Source organism: Anolis sagrei, chromosome 2 (genome assembly GCF_037176765.1).
Source record: "Anolis sagrei isolate rAnoSag1 chromosome 2, rAnoSag1.mat, whole genome shotgun sequence".
Taxonomy (NCBI): Eukaryota; Metazoa; Chordata; class Lepidosauria; order Squamata; family Dactyloidae; genus Anolis; species Anolis sagrei.
In genome coordinates, this window is record NC_090022.1 from 77,878,763 (window position 1) to 77,898,245 (window position 19,483).

Sequence of the window (19,483 nt, forward strand, 5' to 3'; positions counted from 1 at the left end):
ATCCCAATCTGTGGTGGCGAAGGCTAAAAGAAATGATGGCCCCCTCTCCCTTTCGTTCTGCCATGGACATCTGCAGGAGCAAAGAAGAGACTTAGGCAGAGAAGATTAGACATTTCAGAACGCCGCAGGATGGAAATATTCCAGTTTCAAAATGCAACGCTCTGCAGGTTTCAAGGCAACAAAGATGGTGTGGCAAACACAACTGAGATTATGAAAATAATTACAGTCTTTGAAATTGTAAGGAACATGAGCGAAGGTTCAGATCTATAAAAAGGGTGGTTAAAAGCTGTTGCCATGAGACACAGTCACATTATGCGGCTCGCATTATCAGATGGAGCAGGACATCATAAACCCCGTCAGAGTCAGATGGAAGAAAACATTTTCCTTCTGAATGTGCTGCAAATGGACTGTCAGGACCAGAATGGGGATGTTTGTCCAAGGGGGAGATAGGATGTCTGATGGGGGAGTATTAATCCTATGGTTCATACTCCTCCACAGCTGCTCAAACTTCTGGGACAGCAACAAGGGGGTGGGAAGCACACTGTCATTTACTGAGGCAGTAGAAGCTACAAGCAGTTTCTTTTCCGTGCCCTGATGTTGGGCAGGTTAGGGAATATGACAGGTTTTGAAGTGCCATTAGTGGGCAAGCAAAGGGCTGGTTATTTTGGCTCTTTGTTTTTATTTTATGTAAATTGTGGTGCCGTTTTGGATTTTTCTGTGCCATCCGTAAGTATGCCTTGCTCCATCTCTGCCTCACAACACACAAGGAGGTGCCACACAATAAATATTTTTGCCACTCCCAAGGAAAAAATGGCTGCTCCTGTCTTTAAAACGGAAGCAAAAACCCTGTAACAACTCTTTTTGTGTTCAAAAAAGAAGACTTAATATAGAAACAGCATTTCTATTTTCTTTTAATAAAAATAACAATAGCAATACAGCAGCAAGGACCTGATTGGCATTCTAAATTCTGTAATTTTAAAATGTAGGCTTTCGGGTTATACAGTGTTGAGATCTGTACATTTTAACAAACCGACCTGGTACCCACCAGATATGTGGAAGTGCATAATCCCCATCTAAGCATGGCCAAGGTTGATGGGATTAAAGCACCACATTTGGGAGGCCCCATGTTGTGAAAAGCTGCCCCAAAAGCAATGTATCAGCTTAAATCTAGCATCTCACTGATGAAAACAGGGACTGGCTACATGCCTATATTCACAACAAAGATGGACAAGTTCCTGATCCTGTCTCACCATTACATGCTGGAAAGCCTGCCTGGACGCAGTAGGTTCCCTGATTTATCATGCAGTAGCCTGTCATGGCCAGAATTTTTTGGCAGCAAAATGGGGCAGTCTTCTTGGAGTTCAAGATAAATGATGTAGATACAGAATTGTCCTTTATATGTAATCAGAACACATTTAACCTCCTGCAGTGTGCAAAGTGGCAAGCTGTCCATGATAGAGTGCCTTCGCATGAAATCTGAGTGCATGTAATAGGCATGTGTCCTGGAGGAGAAAGTGTTGTCGCTACCCCCTTTTTTTCTTAAGGAGTTGAAATATGAAATATGTGAAGAATGGTGATGGGGTGCGGAGGGGGGGGGGGACAAAAAACTGTGACTTGGAAACATGACTTTGGGAGATTATGACTCCCATGATCTGCCAGCAGAGCTAGCCTTTGAGTGTTGCACTAGGACACTGAAAGACTAGGTTTCATCTCTCTCTTTTCTTTTATTGTGTCAGAAGCAACTTGAGAAACTGCAAGTCGCTTCTGGTATGAGAGAATTGGCCCAGAGAGGCTGCCCAGTGGACACCTGGATGTGTTACCATTATGTGGGTGGCTTTTCTTATCTCCCCGCATGGGAAGCTGGAGCTGACAGACAGGAGCTCACCCCGTCTTGCGGATTCTGCCAATCTTCAGGTCAGCAGTTCAGCCAGCACAAGGGTTTAACCCAGTGGTTCCCAACCTGTGGTCCATGGACCACCAGTGGTCCCCAAGAATTAAAACCAAACTGAACCTAAATTTGATCAAAAACTGATTTGTAACCCTTTTAGTACTAATGTTGGAGAGTGGTCCTTGGTCAAAGTGATGCCTGGTCAAAGTGATCCCTGGTCAAAACAAGATTGGGGGGCACTAGTTTAACCCATTGCACCACCACAGCTCTGCTCATCCATAGAAACCCACTGGGTGGTGTTGGGCATAGGATCCACCCAAAATTATTCCTCATATTGGCTGCTATCCTGTCAGAGAACATTCATGGCAATTTGCATCCCAACTGATTCTTAGGGCCTCAACCTGCTTTAAAAAGAGTAATTTTATACCATATTCTGGCTGAAGATCTGAATTAGTTTTGTGTTTTTTCCCATGTGGTTGTCTTCAAAAGGCGATTTTGCATTGGAGCAGGAGACAGAATTAATAGTGGCTCAAACTTGGTAGGTGACACAGGTCAGCAGGTCACAAGATCATCCCTTCCAGGAAATGGACTTGGTCACAGATGGATTTTTAATCTTGAATTCACAGCAAAAATATTTTATTTAAGAAGGGGATGTATAGGCAGATAATCAGATATTTGTATACTCACATACTCAGTGTTAGTGCACCTCTGCACAGCAGGTTGGTTAAACACAACTTAGTCAGAAATAGAAATATGTATATTCACATACATGGCAGGAAGGAAAATGTTAAAGAAGCAGCCACTGCTTTGTGGCCATCAATAGTGCACATGGGAGGGATTTTTCACAGCAACCTCATGCAGAAATGGGTTTGTCCTGGAGACATGTATGGCCTCTTTAGACAACCTCATAATAATGTGATCTGCCACTAATAGGGCAAACATGACATCCATGCAGATCCAGAAAATATGGGGTGAATTTTCCCTCCCAGATGTAGACAAGCCAAAAGTCTCACGGTTTCAGAGGAAAGCAAGGGCAAGTCCCCTTTGGGCAAATCTGTTCAAGAAAATCCCAAGATAGCTTTGTTTGGTTGTTGTTGTTGATTCATTCAGTCGCTTCCGACTCTTCATAACCTTATGGACCAGCTTTGTTAGAATTGCCATAAGTGAGGGTTGAAGAAACTACGACCTTGCTGAGAGTTGAAGTTGAAATCCAAGAGAGCAACATTTCCAAGACACCATCTACATATATTCATCTGTTCCTTGAAAGGAAGGCATGATGGGAAAACTAATTTATGAAACACTAAATAAATGCGAGGTGGGGTGAGTAGAATTCCCTGGTTAAAAGGAGGCGCCCTGAAGGGACCATAGAAGTTTAACACTGGAAGTCAGCTACTTGTACTACATCTTTTAATAAAAGGCTGCACATCTGTTGAGGGAGAGAGACAGTGTGCCTCGGGGGAATCTTCAGGCCTTTAAATTGCTGCTCTAAGTTAGGAAGTACCCAAGTGAGGAAAGGTGGGGAAATAGCTCAGAACACTTAGCTGTGCCTCGTGAGTCAACAGCATTCATTTCCCTCATTGCAAAGAAGATAAAAAGGAAGAAAATCATATTGGGGTGTGCCCCAATATTTGGGGTGTGCCCACAACATCCAGTCAATTTACATGTTTTCCATTGTTAGAAATGTTTTTGTAGAAACATATGTTTAGATTAGGAATGGGGAACTTCTGTAGCCCAAAATCACCTATAATTCTTCATACCTTTGGTCCAATCCTCACTTTCAATACTTATTTCATTTGGCCAACTCCTTTCCCCCTAGGGATCCTTGTATTGCATCACAACTTACAACCTCACAACCTCTGAGGATGCCTGCCATAGATGCAGGTGAAATGTCAGAAGAGAATGCTTCTAGAACATGGCCATATAGTCCGAAAAACCTACAGCTACCCAGTGATTCTGGTCACGAAACCAAGAATTTTCACCAGAGAATGGTAGCTAGAATTCCTGGACGAACCCCAACATTTGTGAAATTTTTAGATATATGTTGGGTAAATGAGCCCACATAATCATAAAACTAGGAATGAAGTAATCAAAGGCAATCTATTTAAAGCTGATATAATGGCTCTAATCATGGTAACTTTTGCTAGGTTAAAGTGCTTTTGCGAGTATTACACAAAGAAGTATTCAGTACCTCTTTGCATAACAGTCTTGTTAGGCTATGCAATGGCAGGTGCAGCTCTGTCCCCCAACGCAAAGTGGAAACACTTGGCCAGGAGAGTGGGCAAGGAAAACTCCCACATGGAATTGCCCCCCTGCCCACCTCCATGCTCATATGAGGACCATGCTCATATGAGTACATATGCTGGTAGAGTGTCAACTCCCAACTCCTCCAGACAGAATTTCACAGAGTTTTTCCTCAAAACCATAGGAAAAGTAATCACATTACATTGGGATGGGTGAAGTCAGCAGAATTGCTGACCGAAAGGTTGGCAGTTCCACTCCGGGGAATGGGGTGAGCTCGTTTCTCAGCTCCAGTTTCTCATGCAGGGACATGAGAGAAGCCTCCCACAGGATGGTAAAACATCTGGGTGTCCCCTGGGCAAAGTCCTTGCAGACAGCCAATTCCCTCACACCAGAAGTGACTTGCAGTTTCTCAAGTCGCTCCTGACATTTTTTTAAAAAAAATGGGATAGGCAGCTTTGGCAGACAGGGGTTCAATTTCCTGTCTCCAGGACTTCCTAAGGACAACAAAGGCTGACAAAAATGAAGTGGTGGATACATCATTTCTGGTTTGAAAATATTTTAACCTGAGGGCAGGGATGACCTGTGACTTATTTTAAGTTGCATTTCTGATCTGGGAGACTCCCAGCAGAGGTGACTGTTTTTGCTAGAAAAAAGGCTGCCCAAGGGAGGGGAAAATAACTGCAGGCTACATGTGGCCTCGGGACTACATTTTACCCACCCCTGACTTAAATAGACATCAGGACTTTAACTGTATCCTATCCTGAACAGGCAAATTTGATGTCATGCATACTTAGCATATGTCCATTTAAATAGCAGCCATCTTACATACGGCACTGCAAATTCTATCAAATGCTTAACAGGGAAAACACAAATATTTATTTCAAAATCAATTTTTCTTGTTGATCTATAAATTTCAAGGCTGAATGGTTTTGAGTTCAACTCAAATGTGTTCCATGTTTATTAAGAGCTGGCTTCTATTTCACCATATGACTCATCCCATATCCCAATTTTTCCCTTATGTACTGAACTCAAAATATTTTTGCTGGTACAGAACAGGCATCCAAGATGTGATATCATGCTTCTTTCGTGCAAATTAATGAGAGTCATTTTAAGTCAACATGTTTCCTTAGTGCGCATCTTACAAATGTTCATCCTACCTACTTTTTGAGAGTTATGGTATCTGTGCCATTGTAAATTCTTTTGTTCCCTAGCGGGTATGTAGAAAGCAGATTTTTACACTTATAATTCTTAAGAGGAATTTAGTCATTACTTTTTTGACCCTTTAATTTCCTGGTTATATTATCTCCCTGTTGTGGATGGTTACTGCTATTCTGCATCTATTTAAGCTTTAATTAGCATATCAGGTTGCTTTGTTTGCATTTTATTGCCATTTACCCACAGTGTTTATATCCCCCCCCCCCACCTTATATCCAAGCATGCATATAGGTTTTAGCTGAGAATAACTCTCCATGCAGAAAGGACTCCAAGTCCATGAAAGCTTTTGCCAATGTATTAGGCTTTCCTATCTCACAAGACTCTGTATTGCTTTTGTGGTAACAGACTAACATGGTATGCCTCTGGCCAAATTTTCTAGTCGTTGCCTGTATTATTTCCTTAGGTCACTTTCCTTGCCATATTTACTGAAGGATTTTGTTAAACTGACAACATTTACAGAACATCCTATAACAAAGTGTTCTCTTGGACAGCTTAAAACATAAAATAAAACCAGTTAATATGCATTGATAGTGAAAATAGCAGTATGTCATTGTCATCTGCCATTATTTGGTGGCCCAGATGGGAGAGATTTATTTTTTAAAAAGTGCAACATATGCCAGTGGAAAAATAGGCAAGATATCATTATTCCACGCACTTCATCAACGCTTTAGTCTAGTTTGCAGACTCCGAATGTAAGACATCTGAATCAATTTACAATGAGTAGCTTTTCAAAATAAGAAAAGCACTAGCAGATACTGTCATGAAGTCAGCAGTAAATAAACATAGAAGCCCCAAAATCTAAAGAATGAGGTGGCCAATAAAGACATGGGTGAGGATACATTCACTTGAGTCAGGAATCTAGTTGAAAGTGGAAAAATGTATCTCCAAATGTAGTGTGATATGGAGGTCGACCTCAATGTAGAAGCCTGCATAATGTCTATGGGAAAAGCAAGAAGTATGGAAAATCAACTTGTCACTATGTATGTTTTAATTGTTTTATAAATTGTTATTTTGTATTTATTATGGTATGTATAGTGCAGCCCCCAGTAGTGCAGTGGGTTAAAGCACTGAGCTGCTGAACTTGCTGACTGAAAGGTCGCAGGTTCAAATCCGGGGAGCGGGGTGAGCTCCAGCTTCTGCCAACCTAACAGTTTGAAAACATGCAAATGTGAGATCAGTAGGTACCACTCCAGTGGGAAGGTAATGGCGCTCCTTGCAGTCATGCCGACCACATGATCTTGGAGGTGTCTACGGACAACGCCGGCTCTTCAGCTTAGAAATGGAGATGAGCATCATCCCCCAGAGTCGGACATGACTGGATTTAATGTTGGGGAAAACCTTTACCTTTACTAGAGTGCAGCACTGAATTTTTGCCATGATCTGTAAGCTGCTCCGAGTCTCCTTCAGGGTGAGAAGGGCAGGGTAGAAATATAGTAAATAAATAATAAATCCACTTATTTCTGGTTTAATTAAAAAAAATTAATCACCTACATGTTTAGCCCACCAACTACTGGATGACAATACTGCCAAACTGACAACTAGCAACAAGAAGTGAGACAGATGACTCCAAAAGAGCATCAGAGAACAAGTGCAGAATGCGCAACCGGGGGGGGGGGGGGGGTGATGTGATGCAAATGAATGGAATAAAAATCCTAAGTAGAAGGGGAGGCAGATGTGAGTTGACAAGGCAGTCTGTATTTCCACTAGAAATACATTTGTATTACTAAGCTGTAGACCAGTTGTAACAGTCAAGAATGCGGCAGACTTTTTGAGTTGAAAGTAAATCTACTTAGCAAGTTATCTTTTGCTGTCTGATTAAGATGGATAGGTTGTAGCTTTTACATATGCAGTAGTTAGTTTTCATTTTCATATATGTTGACAGCTTCATAATAGCTTTCTCCTTCTCTCTCTCTCCCTTTTTTGGGGGGGGGGGGAGATGGATGCTACCTTGGAAGTACATCATCACAAATACCTCAGCTGCCAAAGTTGACAGTAAATGGTGAACTCACAGCAGGCAGCAATGGCTGGGCATCTTCATTCCTCCACTACCACACATACGTACCTTTTTTGCATAAAGCATATATCACTCCTCTGTGCTGCAGGAAATAAACAACAAAGCGACACAGTATGGTTTGTTGGCATGCAGGAAAAATGGTTCAGGAGCACCCTCATCCGGGGAGAAGTTGGTACTACAGTCAAACAATTCATGTATTCAGGAAGTCCACGAATTACAAACATCTGACTTATTATCAACTCATAGTAACAAGTTGGTATGTAAGATAAACCTACCCCTAAGAAGGGAAATTCACTCCTGGAAGTTATTATGGGGAAAAGGTCCCTCAACTGAAGCTTTATCACCAATCTTTGTTTCCAAAACAAGCCAATGTTTTCAAAATCAAATTATCACAGGGACAGAAAGTGAGGTGAAATATTCTGAACAGGGACAGAAAACAAACACCACAGGGGTGTTAACACTTCCCTATGCTATCCAAAGCGTGTGTGTGTGTGTGTGACTGGAGTTACACTTAACAATGTACCTGTTCTGACTTACATACAAACTCAACTTAAGAACAAACCTACAGAACCTATCTTGTTTGTAACTTGGGGACTGCCTGTATATCCTCCAATGCTGATCTGGATGACATGGAAGAGCTCTCTGAATTCCAGCAGAACAAGCAAGATTTCTAATCCTGATCATTTAACACAGTGGTTCCCAACCTGTGGTCCGTGGACCACCAATGGTCCATAAGAACTAAAATATGGTCCATAGCCTCACAGTTACTACACCGTTGCAACAAGAGCAACTGGTCTCGTGAAACCCTCTTGTAGTGCCAAGGCTTATTAAACATGCTTTTCTGTGGACAAGCAGATACTGACTACTGAATGACATACACCCTGTTTCAGAAACTAGAGCTGATGTGGTCTATCCAAGGCAGTTTTCTGAATCAGCACCCCAAATAACCAAACTGAATCTAAAATTGACCCCAAAAACTGATTTACAATCCTTTTGGTCAAAGTGGTCCCTGGTCAAAAAAGGATCGGAACCACTGATTTAACAACATCAACAATTAAAAACCAAACTGTTGGGAGGAGGGGAGCTACAGGACAACATTGGTGTGAAACACTTAAGAGCTCAGATTGGCTATGAAACAATTTTGTGGGTGAAATGTACTCAGGGAACTCCTTGCTCTTTATTTCCCAAGACTGCTATCCAAGGCCCATCTATACTGACTTCAACTAGCTATATGCAGCCCAACAGTGTTTTCTCAGAGATTTATTTCCAAACCAAACATGGCAAGTGTGCAGCATGAACTTTTGTGAAAAACAAAATGACCTTCACAAGGCGGAAATCTGTCTATCCTTGTCATAAGCTATACATCTTCTAAAGCAGTGGTTCCCAACCTTTTTTTTAACCAGGGACCACTCTCCAACATTAGTACCAAAAGGGCTACGAATGAGTTTTTGGTCAACTTTAGATTTGATCTGATTATTTGGGGTGCTGATTGAGAAAATTGCGTTGGATAGATCACATCATCTCTAGTTTCTGATACAGAACATATACAGAACCTATGTGAAGTTTTGCAGGAAATACAGAACATATGCCATCTGCTCATCTACAGAAACCCATATTTCATAATCTAGAGCTGATGTGGTAGTAGTAACTTTTGTGGGTAGTCAGCCTCTCCTCTCATGACATCCCTGTTGCCTTGGCACTATCAGAGGGTTTTGCGAGACCAGTCGCTCTCGTTGCCGCAGAGTTTCGAGGCAACAGTGTAGTAATGGTGAAACCATGGACCATATTTTTGTTCTTGCAGACCACTGGTGGTCCACAGACTACAGGTTGGGAACCATAAATTCCTATTAACTGCTAGTGAATGATCTCTTCATCTGAAAGTGCTCTTTGTATCAAAAGCAGGGGGATTTCTTTTTTTACTGGTCAAGTTTGTTTTCTTCTCAGTATGGCATCTTTGCTGGATGCTTTAGAACATTGGTTTTCCCCACCCGCTCCTTCATGGGTTTTCTGCAGTAAGGAAAAAAGCAAGTAATAGAAAAACATTAATTGATAAAACAGGGGGAGGTTGCCCTTGTCCATGTTCATTCCCCCATCATCTGACATTCCTTCTCCCCTTTCGTAAAATTATGTAAATAAATGAGGCAAATTACTCGATAAAGCCAAATTGGGCAAATATTATCCTAGGCCACCACACAATAAACAGCACAACAATCATTTGGTAGGGGGTTGCTTTATTGGATGCACCAGATCAACAGAATCCCAAATGATCCAATCAGTTCCCCTTAGCAGCAGAGTCCAGGGGATTGGCAAAAGAATCCCATCCAAGAAAGAGTGCAAGGAAATAGTAGAGTCAACGAAGACACACATTTAAACCACGGCCCTTCCCTGCTATGTGCCAAAGTCCTCTCAACAGTGTCATCAGCCAACCCATGAAGCACGGGTGCCCTGCAAAACCAAGAGGAAACTCATGGAAAAAAGGCAGGGCCAAGTCTGGCCAAGGCTCAAACTGGGTTCAGCTCAGACGGAAGGACTAAAATAGTTTCTATGGGCTAATGTTTCAGGTGAAGACATAAAAAGGTATTGCATACAAGGGTTGCATATTTGCCACGTCAAAAAAATGGCTGTCCACAGTCCATTTCTGAAGCCCAGAGTTAGAGAAACGTGTAATTAAGTTGCTTGTCCCTTCTAATATACAAAGTCCTATATGTTCAGAGCAAGGTTAATATTTTCCTTTAAAAAGCAAGTCAACCTATTTCTAGTAGCTCTCTCTTATTGGGCCTGAGTAGTTGGACCCATGTTAGGACCTGTCTGGACACACTATTTTCCATTTTGTGTGTGCATAGCTGTAGACCCAAAAAAGCAGAGAGGACTGTTGTGGAAAATGTTCTACAGCAGCATCTTGTCCCATTCGTAATCCTTCGGCTTATACCCCTGACCCCACAAGAATGAGGCAAGAGACCATCTGAATATGATACACATAAGCCGCCAAAATGAATTTCTAAACATGGGACTAGGGAACCCAACCTTATAACCTCCTTAATCCAATCCACTGTTAGAAAGCAGACCTGAGCAGATGGGGAGAAAAGCACAGAAAATTCAAGTAAATGCTTGCAGGGAGGACAAAAGTGTAGGGGCTGCTCCAGGCAGCAGAAGCAGGACTCTAGTTTCCATGTGCTTCTCAGTGTTCAGCCATATGGCCCATGCCTCATCCTGTAGCAGCCCACCCAGATCCAGAGCTGTTTATATCATTTGACCCTTGTATCTCTGGCCTGCAGATGTAACAGTCCTCTGGCTCCATAGGCTTTGCAGTGGGATGGAAGGAGTCGCCCAAAAGTCCTGTATAAATACTTATTTACATAGCTGCCCACAACTCCATTCCCTACCCAAACTAGGAAGGGAAAGCTATGGAAGGACACAGGGCAGCCATTACTACTGGTAGTAATGGCTGTACACACACACAGCTGGTTGATGGCACAGCAGCACCTTATGGTCATGGGCAGACAAAGGCTTTAGTCCTCTGGAGGGTGCTGTGAGCCTGTGGAAGAGTCTCTGTTTTGGTGTCACCAATTAGCTTTCACAGCATTAATGTCACTCACTAGATTTTGCGCCAGGCAGATCCCAAAGATCTGAAATACAAAGGAGATAATGCATATAAAAGAGAGAATAGGGACACAATACTTGTACATACAGTATTGTAATTCTTACACCATCAGTACCCCACTGATGGTGTAAGAATTACAATACTGTATGTATTGTAATTCACTTTCATTACACAGCCCTCAATACTATCAATGTCATCATTACCATTCCTGATAGGAGCAAGGGAGTAATTTTGGACCCTTTGTCCTTCCAATAAAATGACCATTGGAAGTAAGACGTGGGTGCTGGGATGGAAGCAGTGTGGAGAGAGCACAAGATCCCCCTTTGCTCTCTCTGAAAACCATTTTAGAAGGCAGTTACAATTGGGAGCATTGAACCACATCAGAGAGTTTTGGTGGCCCGAAATAGAAAATCAATGCAGCATAACTCCCTTTTCTCTAATTATTATAGGGTACAATGCCTTAGGAGTTCATTCTGTCCATGAATCATACTCAAAAGTGTATTCCTTTCAAGGGGAACATGGGCTTCCCCATGGCTCCGCACTCCAATACTTAAAATGGAAAGAAAGCACCTTATATTTCCTTTCAGCATGTTGGGCTGATATTGCAATAACCGTGAGGATATAGAAAGCTGTAGAGGAGTTTCAGACAATACATAGTTATCAATCCATCTGGTCCCACAGGGATCTCATACCTTTCAGAGATTTTTGTGGGCAATTCTAATACAAAGGAGGATACGGTTCTAACGCAATCTGGAACCATTTATTTCATCTGCCCTTTTAATTATAAAGTTCATTTTAACTTGTTGGTGGTGATGTGCACCCTCAGTACGCTTCAAATTTATGAAAACCTTCAAGTGAACATATCATAAGGTTTTCTTGGCAAGATTTGTTCACGGGGAGTTTGTCCTTGCTCTCCTGTAATGCAGTCATAGAACCATAGAATCATAAAGTTGGAAGAGACAACATGGGCCATCCAGTCCAACCCCCTGTCATGCAAGAAAAGCACAATCAAAACACCCCTGACAGATAGCTATTTATCCTCTGTTTAAAAGCCTCTAAAGAGGGAGGCTCCACCACACTCTGAGGCAGAGAGTTCCACTGCTGAACAGCTCTTATAATCAGGAAGTTTTTTCCTAATGTTCAAGTGGAATCTCCTTTCCTGTAATTTGAATCCACTGCTCTGGGGTCTTAGTCTTCAAGGTGCAAGCAGAAAACAAGCCTGCAAGGTTAGCAAGTGTGTTTCCATGGCCAAGGAGGAATTCAGACACTGTTATCCAGAGCTGTAATCCAATGCTCAAAGCACTACAACATGTAGACTTTCTCATTTAAAAACTCCTGGCAAAGAATCAATCTGGGTCAATACACTAGTTTTATTTTGGAATAAAACAAATAGTTTATTTAATCATCTTGAGAGATGCTCTGATTTTGTCTGGAGATCCAATATAACTAAATCCTACCCACTGAAAGGTAGGTAATCACTTCCTTTAGCTGGACAATGTATTTGTGAGCAGATCCACAGCATTTTTGGATCCTTTATCAACATTACCCTGTCACGGGAAGCATCCTGCAAGGAAGAGAAGTCCAATATGTCTTGTTCTGGGACCAATTTTTTGTATGGATCACAAACCAAACACACACAGACACTGATACTTAAGTAAGCCACTGATAAGGTATATGCTAAACAAAAAGAGAAACAGTCTTCGCCTTGATACTCAAAGGTTTTGTATGATATATTTGATGTGAACTTTAGATTTCACTTCAAGAAAAATGCAGCACCATAGTGGTGGAAAAGGCAATCTTATCCCTTCAACCAAAATTGAGGCTCTTGCTTTTCCTTGTGAATGGATAGCTCCCAAATTTATTCACATGGCTGGTAAGATGTCCCTATTCATTTCTTGCTCTACAGAATAATACACTGACAAAAAGAGAAAAGCCACCCAAAAGCCCATAAACACATACACATTTTTCTGGTCCTTTCCAGAGCTCAGGCAAACCTCATACATTCAAATGAGCAATCATAACATTCAAAATTATTTTTAGCTGTTATTTGTTCCATCTGTGTTGTAAGTTACCTTGAAGCAAATAGAATGAATGTAGCCAATGCCGACTACTCCACTTTCTGCCTTATAATGTTTTAGGGAGAAGGAAAAGATTCTTGAGATGAAACAACATGGCCCATTTGGCCAAGTCATGGGGATAGTGCCGTTTTTAAAATTTCTACTTTTTAAAAACTACAACTCCTGACTACATCAGGATCACAGATTTTGAAAACTGTGTTTTTCAAACACAAATGGCAAGGGGAAGGGTGACACAGTGAAGGCCTCCTTGATCTGTGCAGTTGTCCCCATGATACTTTCCTCGTTTAAGATTAACCCAAGTATGGATGGTGCAGAGATTTGCCAAAGTTCAGAGAAAAGAATTCAGATGTCTTTGTGCAGGCTCCTCCTGTGCTGGAACTCAGGGCAACCATGTATAAAGCTTTCCATCTCAGGAATCCATGTCATGGTAAAAACAATAACAACAGCAGCTCAGAAACACAGGACCATATACCTGGAGCAATGCAACACCCACAAAGGTCCCGGCCACCACAATGAGATTGTCCTGGACCCATTTCTCAAATTGACCAGCACATCCTTTGGTATGGATGAAGCTCTGCTGCTCCAGCTCCTGTAGAAAGGCAAAAGTGTGCATGGGAATTGGCATAGACATATGATGCACTTTCTCTCATCCCTTAGTGAAGGTCAACCACATTGGTTGCCCTTCTGAGTTCTCCCCTCAGATACACATTACTCCATTTACCTATCTCACCCAGAGTTTTATCAATTTTATCCTGTGCATTTGGCCCTCCCACTGTGTTTTTATTCTTCCACTATTTTATTTTGTGTTTGTTTATTGTGTATTTGCATTGTTTGCATTTTACTTTGTTCCTAATATTTGCTGTTGTATTTTACTTTGCTGTATTGTAATCCTTGGACTTGGACTTATATTAGCTGCCCCGAGTCTCTTTGGGGAGAAGGTGGTGAGGTATAAATAAAGTATATTATTATTATATAGGCAGAAAGGAAAGGCCATCCCTGACTCACACAAGAGAAAACTGCTTTGGCTCCAACACAGTGAGACTAGGCAGCTCCTTCCATGTTTCCTGGAGTCAGCAACCCAAGTACTTATCTATTCCCTGGTCTTAGCACAGTGCAATCATCTGGATCCAGTGCTATGATTTCCAGTTGAGAGCATGCCTTACTTTGCTTCCCTTTGCCCTTAATTTGCTCTGAGCCTAGCTCTGTCTCATCCCAGCCGGTCATTTCAGAAAGGACACCCACCTGGCTCCAGCCACCACACCAACCTGACTCTCACCAGTTTAAGGCGAACATCGTAGCCACACTGTGTGTTGAGAACATCTTCCTGGAGGAGAAAAAAAAAGGAGGCACAAAGCTAACCAAATTTGCTCTTAAATTCCCTCAAACAACTTTTCCCAGAAAGTGATTCATTGCTTCTCCCTCAAATCTCTCTAGCATCTCCTCTGCCCTCCACACCCTATCAAACAGCTCCAACATCTACTTCCATCTGTGGTGCAGACAATAACACCATATCCAGTGGGTGCAATTACAGGAAGTCCCTTGGTTATGAACAAGATAGTTCTTATAGGTTTGTTCTTAAGTTGAATTTGTATGCAAGTCAAGAAAGTACATTTTTAAGTGTAACTCCAATCATATAGATAGTATAGAGAACATATACAGGGTGAGGCAGCATAACTTCCTCTATTAAAATGTGCACCATTCAGACATAGCGGAGCGCTAGTGGTCTCATTCGAGAGATAGGAGTATAAAGTTTTGTCCTGACACAGTTCAGTTGCCATCATGCCTTGGAACAGTGAGGAGCATGCTTTTGCCATTGAGGCCTACTTTTCGAGCGGATTTGGAGTGGCCGGCCCGATCTCCAGATTTGGCCCCTTGTGATTTTTTAAATGGGGATTTTTGAAATCTCGTGTTTATGTGAACCGTCCAAGGACCTTGCAAGATTTGAAGACCAACATCCAGGAAGAAATTGCCAACATAACGCCTGCTATGCTGGCAAGAGTCATGACAAATGCCAGAAATCAGTTTATTCAGTGTATGGAGAATGGGGGACATCACCTAACTAATTTGATCTTCAAAACTACGTAAAACAAAACTTTAGGCATGCGCCTACATTATAAAAAAAAAATTCTGATTCGTACAATGGGTTTTATTAAGTTTTGAAAAAAGGAAGTTATGCTGCCTCACCCTGTAGATAGAATAGAGAAGGGTTAACACCCCTTTCATGTTTGTTTTGCTGTCTATGCCCCTGTTCAGAAGACTTCGTTATCGTTTCACGTTCAGTCCCTGTAACAACTGGATTTTGAAAATGTTGGGTTTTTGTGAAGACAAGGATTGGTGAAGAAGCTTCAGGGGAGACAGCTTTTTTTCCCATAATAACTCCTACAAGAGTAAATTCCACTTCCTAGGGATACATTTTCTCTCACATCCTGTTGTCTCACTCCCGTTTGTAACTAGGAGTCATATGTAAGTCAAAAGTTTGCAACTCGAGGACTGGCTGTACACCAATCCATGACCAGTGATTTCGCTCTCTCTTTAATCTGGACTAGACTAAAAGTAGTCAACCTGGTGCCCCTCATATATTATTGAGCTAGAACCCTCCTTCATCCCAGAAGGAAGTTCAGATTATAAGAGTCACAGTCCTAAACATCTGGAAGACACTCAATTCCCTGGTCCCACCCTAGAGAGTCAATTGGACCTTTTAGTGATTTCTGCATTACATCTGAACTTGGCGTGCTCTCCATACATTCTCTAGGCCTACAGGGGACAAGCAACAAAGAATCTTCCATCACCGTCACTCCGCCACTGGCTGTTCCTGAGGTTATTTATGGCTGATTACTCATCCTTCTTGTCTCGGCTTCTTACCGCAGGATCCTTGACACAACAGGAAAAGGGCACCCCACAGCGTTCTCTGCTGGGGTTGGAGTCAGTGCAGTTGAAGTAAATGTTGAGATTCCAGTCATTAGGCCCGTGCGCTCCACAGCAAGACCACTACAATCATAGGGTACAGCATCAGACTGGGACAAATATGAAGAAAACAATCACACATTCATGGCACTAATGCGTGATATGGCTAAGGCCAAATCTAGCAGAACTGTTCCTGAGAATAGGACCCTTGGCAGGATTTGGGATGAGTCATTTAAGCGACATTTCCATGATAGTATGGTTGCATAAATCCCCCCTTGCATGGCAGCTGCTGAAATAATTTCTGCAACGTTGCACCTTTGTCATCAGCCACCAGATGGCAAGGTGAATTTCGGTTTGAGACCAGAACAAGGACCATTCTAATCCCACAGGGAGCAAAAGGCAGTTTATTGCCAGCTGGATACTCTGGAATATTTCTTTATTGTTATTCAATTTTATGGGGCATCTACATTATATTGGCATCAAATTGCCATTTCCCTGATTTTTTACAATTGTCTATCTGTTTCTACTCAAAGGGGCAGAGAATTCAACATTTTCAGAAATAATTCATAAATATTGGAAAACAGTGGGGGTTAATTTCAGTGGAGCAAAGCGATCAGACAATAACATTTGACCCTCAAATGTTCTCTGAACTTGCCAGGCTTAATACTGTTGGATTTACAGCAATGCATTATCTGTAAGCTCAATTTCTGCCACAAAATACAATAAAATTCAAGTGGTCAACTGAAACAGGGAAGACCTTCAACAGGTTCATCCAGTCATACCCTATTGCAAACTATGTCAGACGAAGTAGATACCAAAGCCAGAGAGGATATTTTGGCTTATGATAAGGTCATACAGGATCTGTACTCTTCTCTTCAGATTGATATTAACACAAACTGTCATACCCCAGCTAATGTACTGGAGTATTGCAACCATGCTGTTTTCAATTACCCTTAAACATTTGAATCTAAAACATCTATGTTCACCTATAGATGTCCCAGATTGGCCTATGGATGTCATTGGGGAACTATTAGGTTAAATTAGGTCTGACAAAACTACAATATATGATGGCATTTCTCTAGAGGTGTCAAAACATAGCATTAGTTGGTGAGCACCTATGTTGGCTTCTCTATTTTCTCTAATCAACAATATAATCTAGTATATTCCCTGCAACTTGGCCCTAAAGATTATCCCTATAATACCAACCCATTCATTTCTTATCTGTTATCAGAAACATATATACCAGTTATCTAAGGCTTAATTAAAAGTAAGGACTAATGATAACATTCTGGAGGAAAAGGAGATTGGTTTTTTAAAAAGCTTGTTCCATGCCTCATCATTGCCTAGTTTCGTCCCATCTTGCACTTAAATACACTGCACCAAAGGAAGACAATGTTTTTTTCCTGCATTTATTGATTTCAAATTGGTGCTTGGTTTGATTCCATATGACCTTCTCTAGAGTATATTGGAACAGATTTCCACTGACAAGCAACCGTTATTTCAAATCAGTTCCTGTACTATAATACAACAGTTTAAGTTAGCTGTACTAGTCAAGGAATCCCACAAATTGCCTTGACTCGGGGCTTAAGACAGGGATGTATTCTTGCCCCTACCTAATTTAATTTATATTCGGTTAACCTTCCTTAGACCTTGGCATCTTGCCACCCACCCACCAAAGACTGGCTCTATTAAAATGTCCATCCTTCTTTGAGGTGATGATGAGGTACTGACTTCCCAGATTCAATTGGGTCTTGGGAGATTGAGAGGCTTCTATGAGTACTGCATCAATAATCTCCTAACAATTAATTACTCAAGAACAAAAGTTTTGTTAAGAGGAAGATTAGGTTCTCACAGTCCATAGGAGAGAATAAAACTGAACAGGTGGACTACTATAAATATCTGGGTTTATGGCTTCACGAAGCTATAAAGTGAAGGAACAAGAATAAATACGTTAAATCTAAAGCGGAACAAAATGTACAAGCAATAACCTACTTCTTTTTCTCTGGAGGTGGTAAATTTCTCCCAGCAGCTCTCTGCTAAAATTGTCCCAACAATACTTTTTGGTACCACAATTTGGTTTCCTCTCACCAAGAGCTCATTTGAAAGAATCCAGTCTTTTTTTTTTCTTATATTAATATGTGTCACAGGACCTGTTCTTTACCTGGAGTATGACTTAAATGCCTTTATATTCCTGATATGAATTTACTCTGTTCATTTTTGGCTCCACTGAAGCCTAATCCTTAATCTCAACTCCCTGCTGTCCAAGGCAATGTCTGAATCTTTTAAATCACAGCAGTTGAGTGTAAAATCGTCTTGATGGGCTTATCTTCCTCCTTGTTTTTACTCATGGACCTAGATGGCACCGAAGTAACAGTTAAACAGAGGTTAATGGACACTGATTGCCCAACACTATAAGGAACTAGAAGAGGACCCTGCTGCTCTCTGTCACTGGGTTTACCCCTCTAGAAGGTTGACTAACTACTCCAAAATAAAGAAAGACTTTCTCCTTGCAAGGCTTTAATGTTTTCCACTCAAATCTATTAACTGACAGGTTTAATAAAACACTACTGAACAAGAGACGCTGTTTGAAACCACATCCCACATACTATAGTTTTTATTGGGGGGTCAGGGGAACGGTAAGGGATGACTGATTGTGTTCCATCATGCAATGTTTCTCTGGTCAGTGCCCTGAACCTCTTGTGGCTATCCCAGATAGACAACAACCTTGGGATCAGTGCAATGTCTAATTGTCTAATATGTTTTAGGTGTATGTCTGAAGATGTATAGTTTTAATGTGTAATTTTTAGTTATATGTCATTGTTTTAAATTTGTGATGTACCATTTTATTATATGTGAGGCATTGAATTTTTGCCATCTATTTGACGCTTTGAGTCCCCCCAGGGATGAGAAAAGTAGTATAGAAGTGCAATAAATAGTTAAATTAACTAATAAAATTTTGGATTCTGACAAATTACCCAGTCTTCAAATAGCAAAATTTCTAAATATAAATTTCTTTAACCAAACTATCTTTGTAGATATCATATTACTTTATTTAATGCCTATGTAATGCCTATGGCCAATCCACCCTGAACTTTATTTAATATTGTATTTTCATAATTACCTATTTGATCTCATTGTAATTTATACTGCTAATCCGAATGTTCACTGGCACTTTTCTAAAATGTACTTAGCATGCTGTGCTACTGGTCTGCTGACAACAATAAAGTAATGTATGTGTAGGTATATGGGAGAAAATTACATAATTGCTGCAACTGTTGCTCAGTTCAACACTACGCACCCCTCCACTCCTTAAAAAATAAAAATGGGGTTCTTCTAGTAGGGCAATTGCTTTGTTGCTGTAAGATTTATGCAAAGGTAGGGTAAAGCATTTTTGTGTGGCTAGATCCTAATAAGTTCGTATGTACTAATATACTCATGAAAAAGCAAATTCTGAACCCACCATTTAAAAAAATAATTTTTGTTTAGATTGTAGAACTAATAACATTGTCCCTTTATTATTTTTACAGGTTTTTCAAAGTTAT

At 41.0% G+C, this 19,483-nt stretch overlaps 1 protein-coding gene across 3 annotated transcripts in view; it reads right to left on the reverse strand.

The window, feature by feature from the left end:
• Positions 1–9,572: 9,572 nt before the first annotated feature.
• The window catches only part of TSPAN17 (tetraspanin 17), a 28,988-nt gene continuing 19,077 nt past the window's right edge, over positions 9,573–19,483 (reverse strand). Inside the window, exons 5-8 of one of the 3 annotated variants that reach the window (XR_009630786.2) lie at positions 15,900–16,025; positions 14,280–14,361; positions 13,510–13,626; positions 9,573–10,984 (exon numbers count right to left, since the gene is read on the reverse strand). Coding sequence is in view for 2 of the 3 variants with exons in the window: in XM_060765611.2 (XP_060621594.2) it covers positions 10,919–10,984; positions 13,510–13,626; positions 14,314–14,361; positions 15,900–16,025 (357 nt within the window). In the remaining variant the exon portion in view is untranslated. The remainder of the gene's footprint in view (positions 10,985–13,509; positions 13,627–14,279; positions 14,362–15,899; positions 16,026–19,483) is intronic. The other 2 variants (XM_060765612.2, XM_060765611.2) reach the window with 2 other exon arrangements.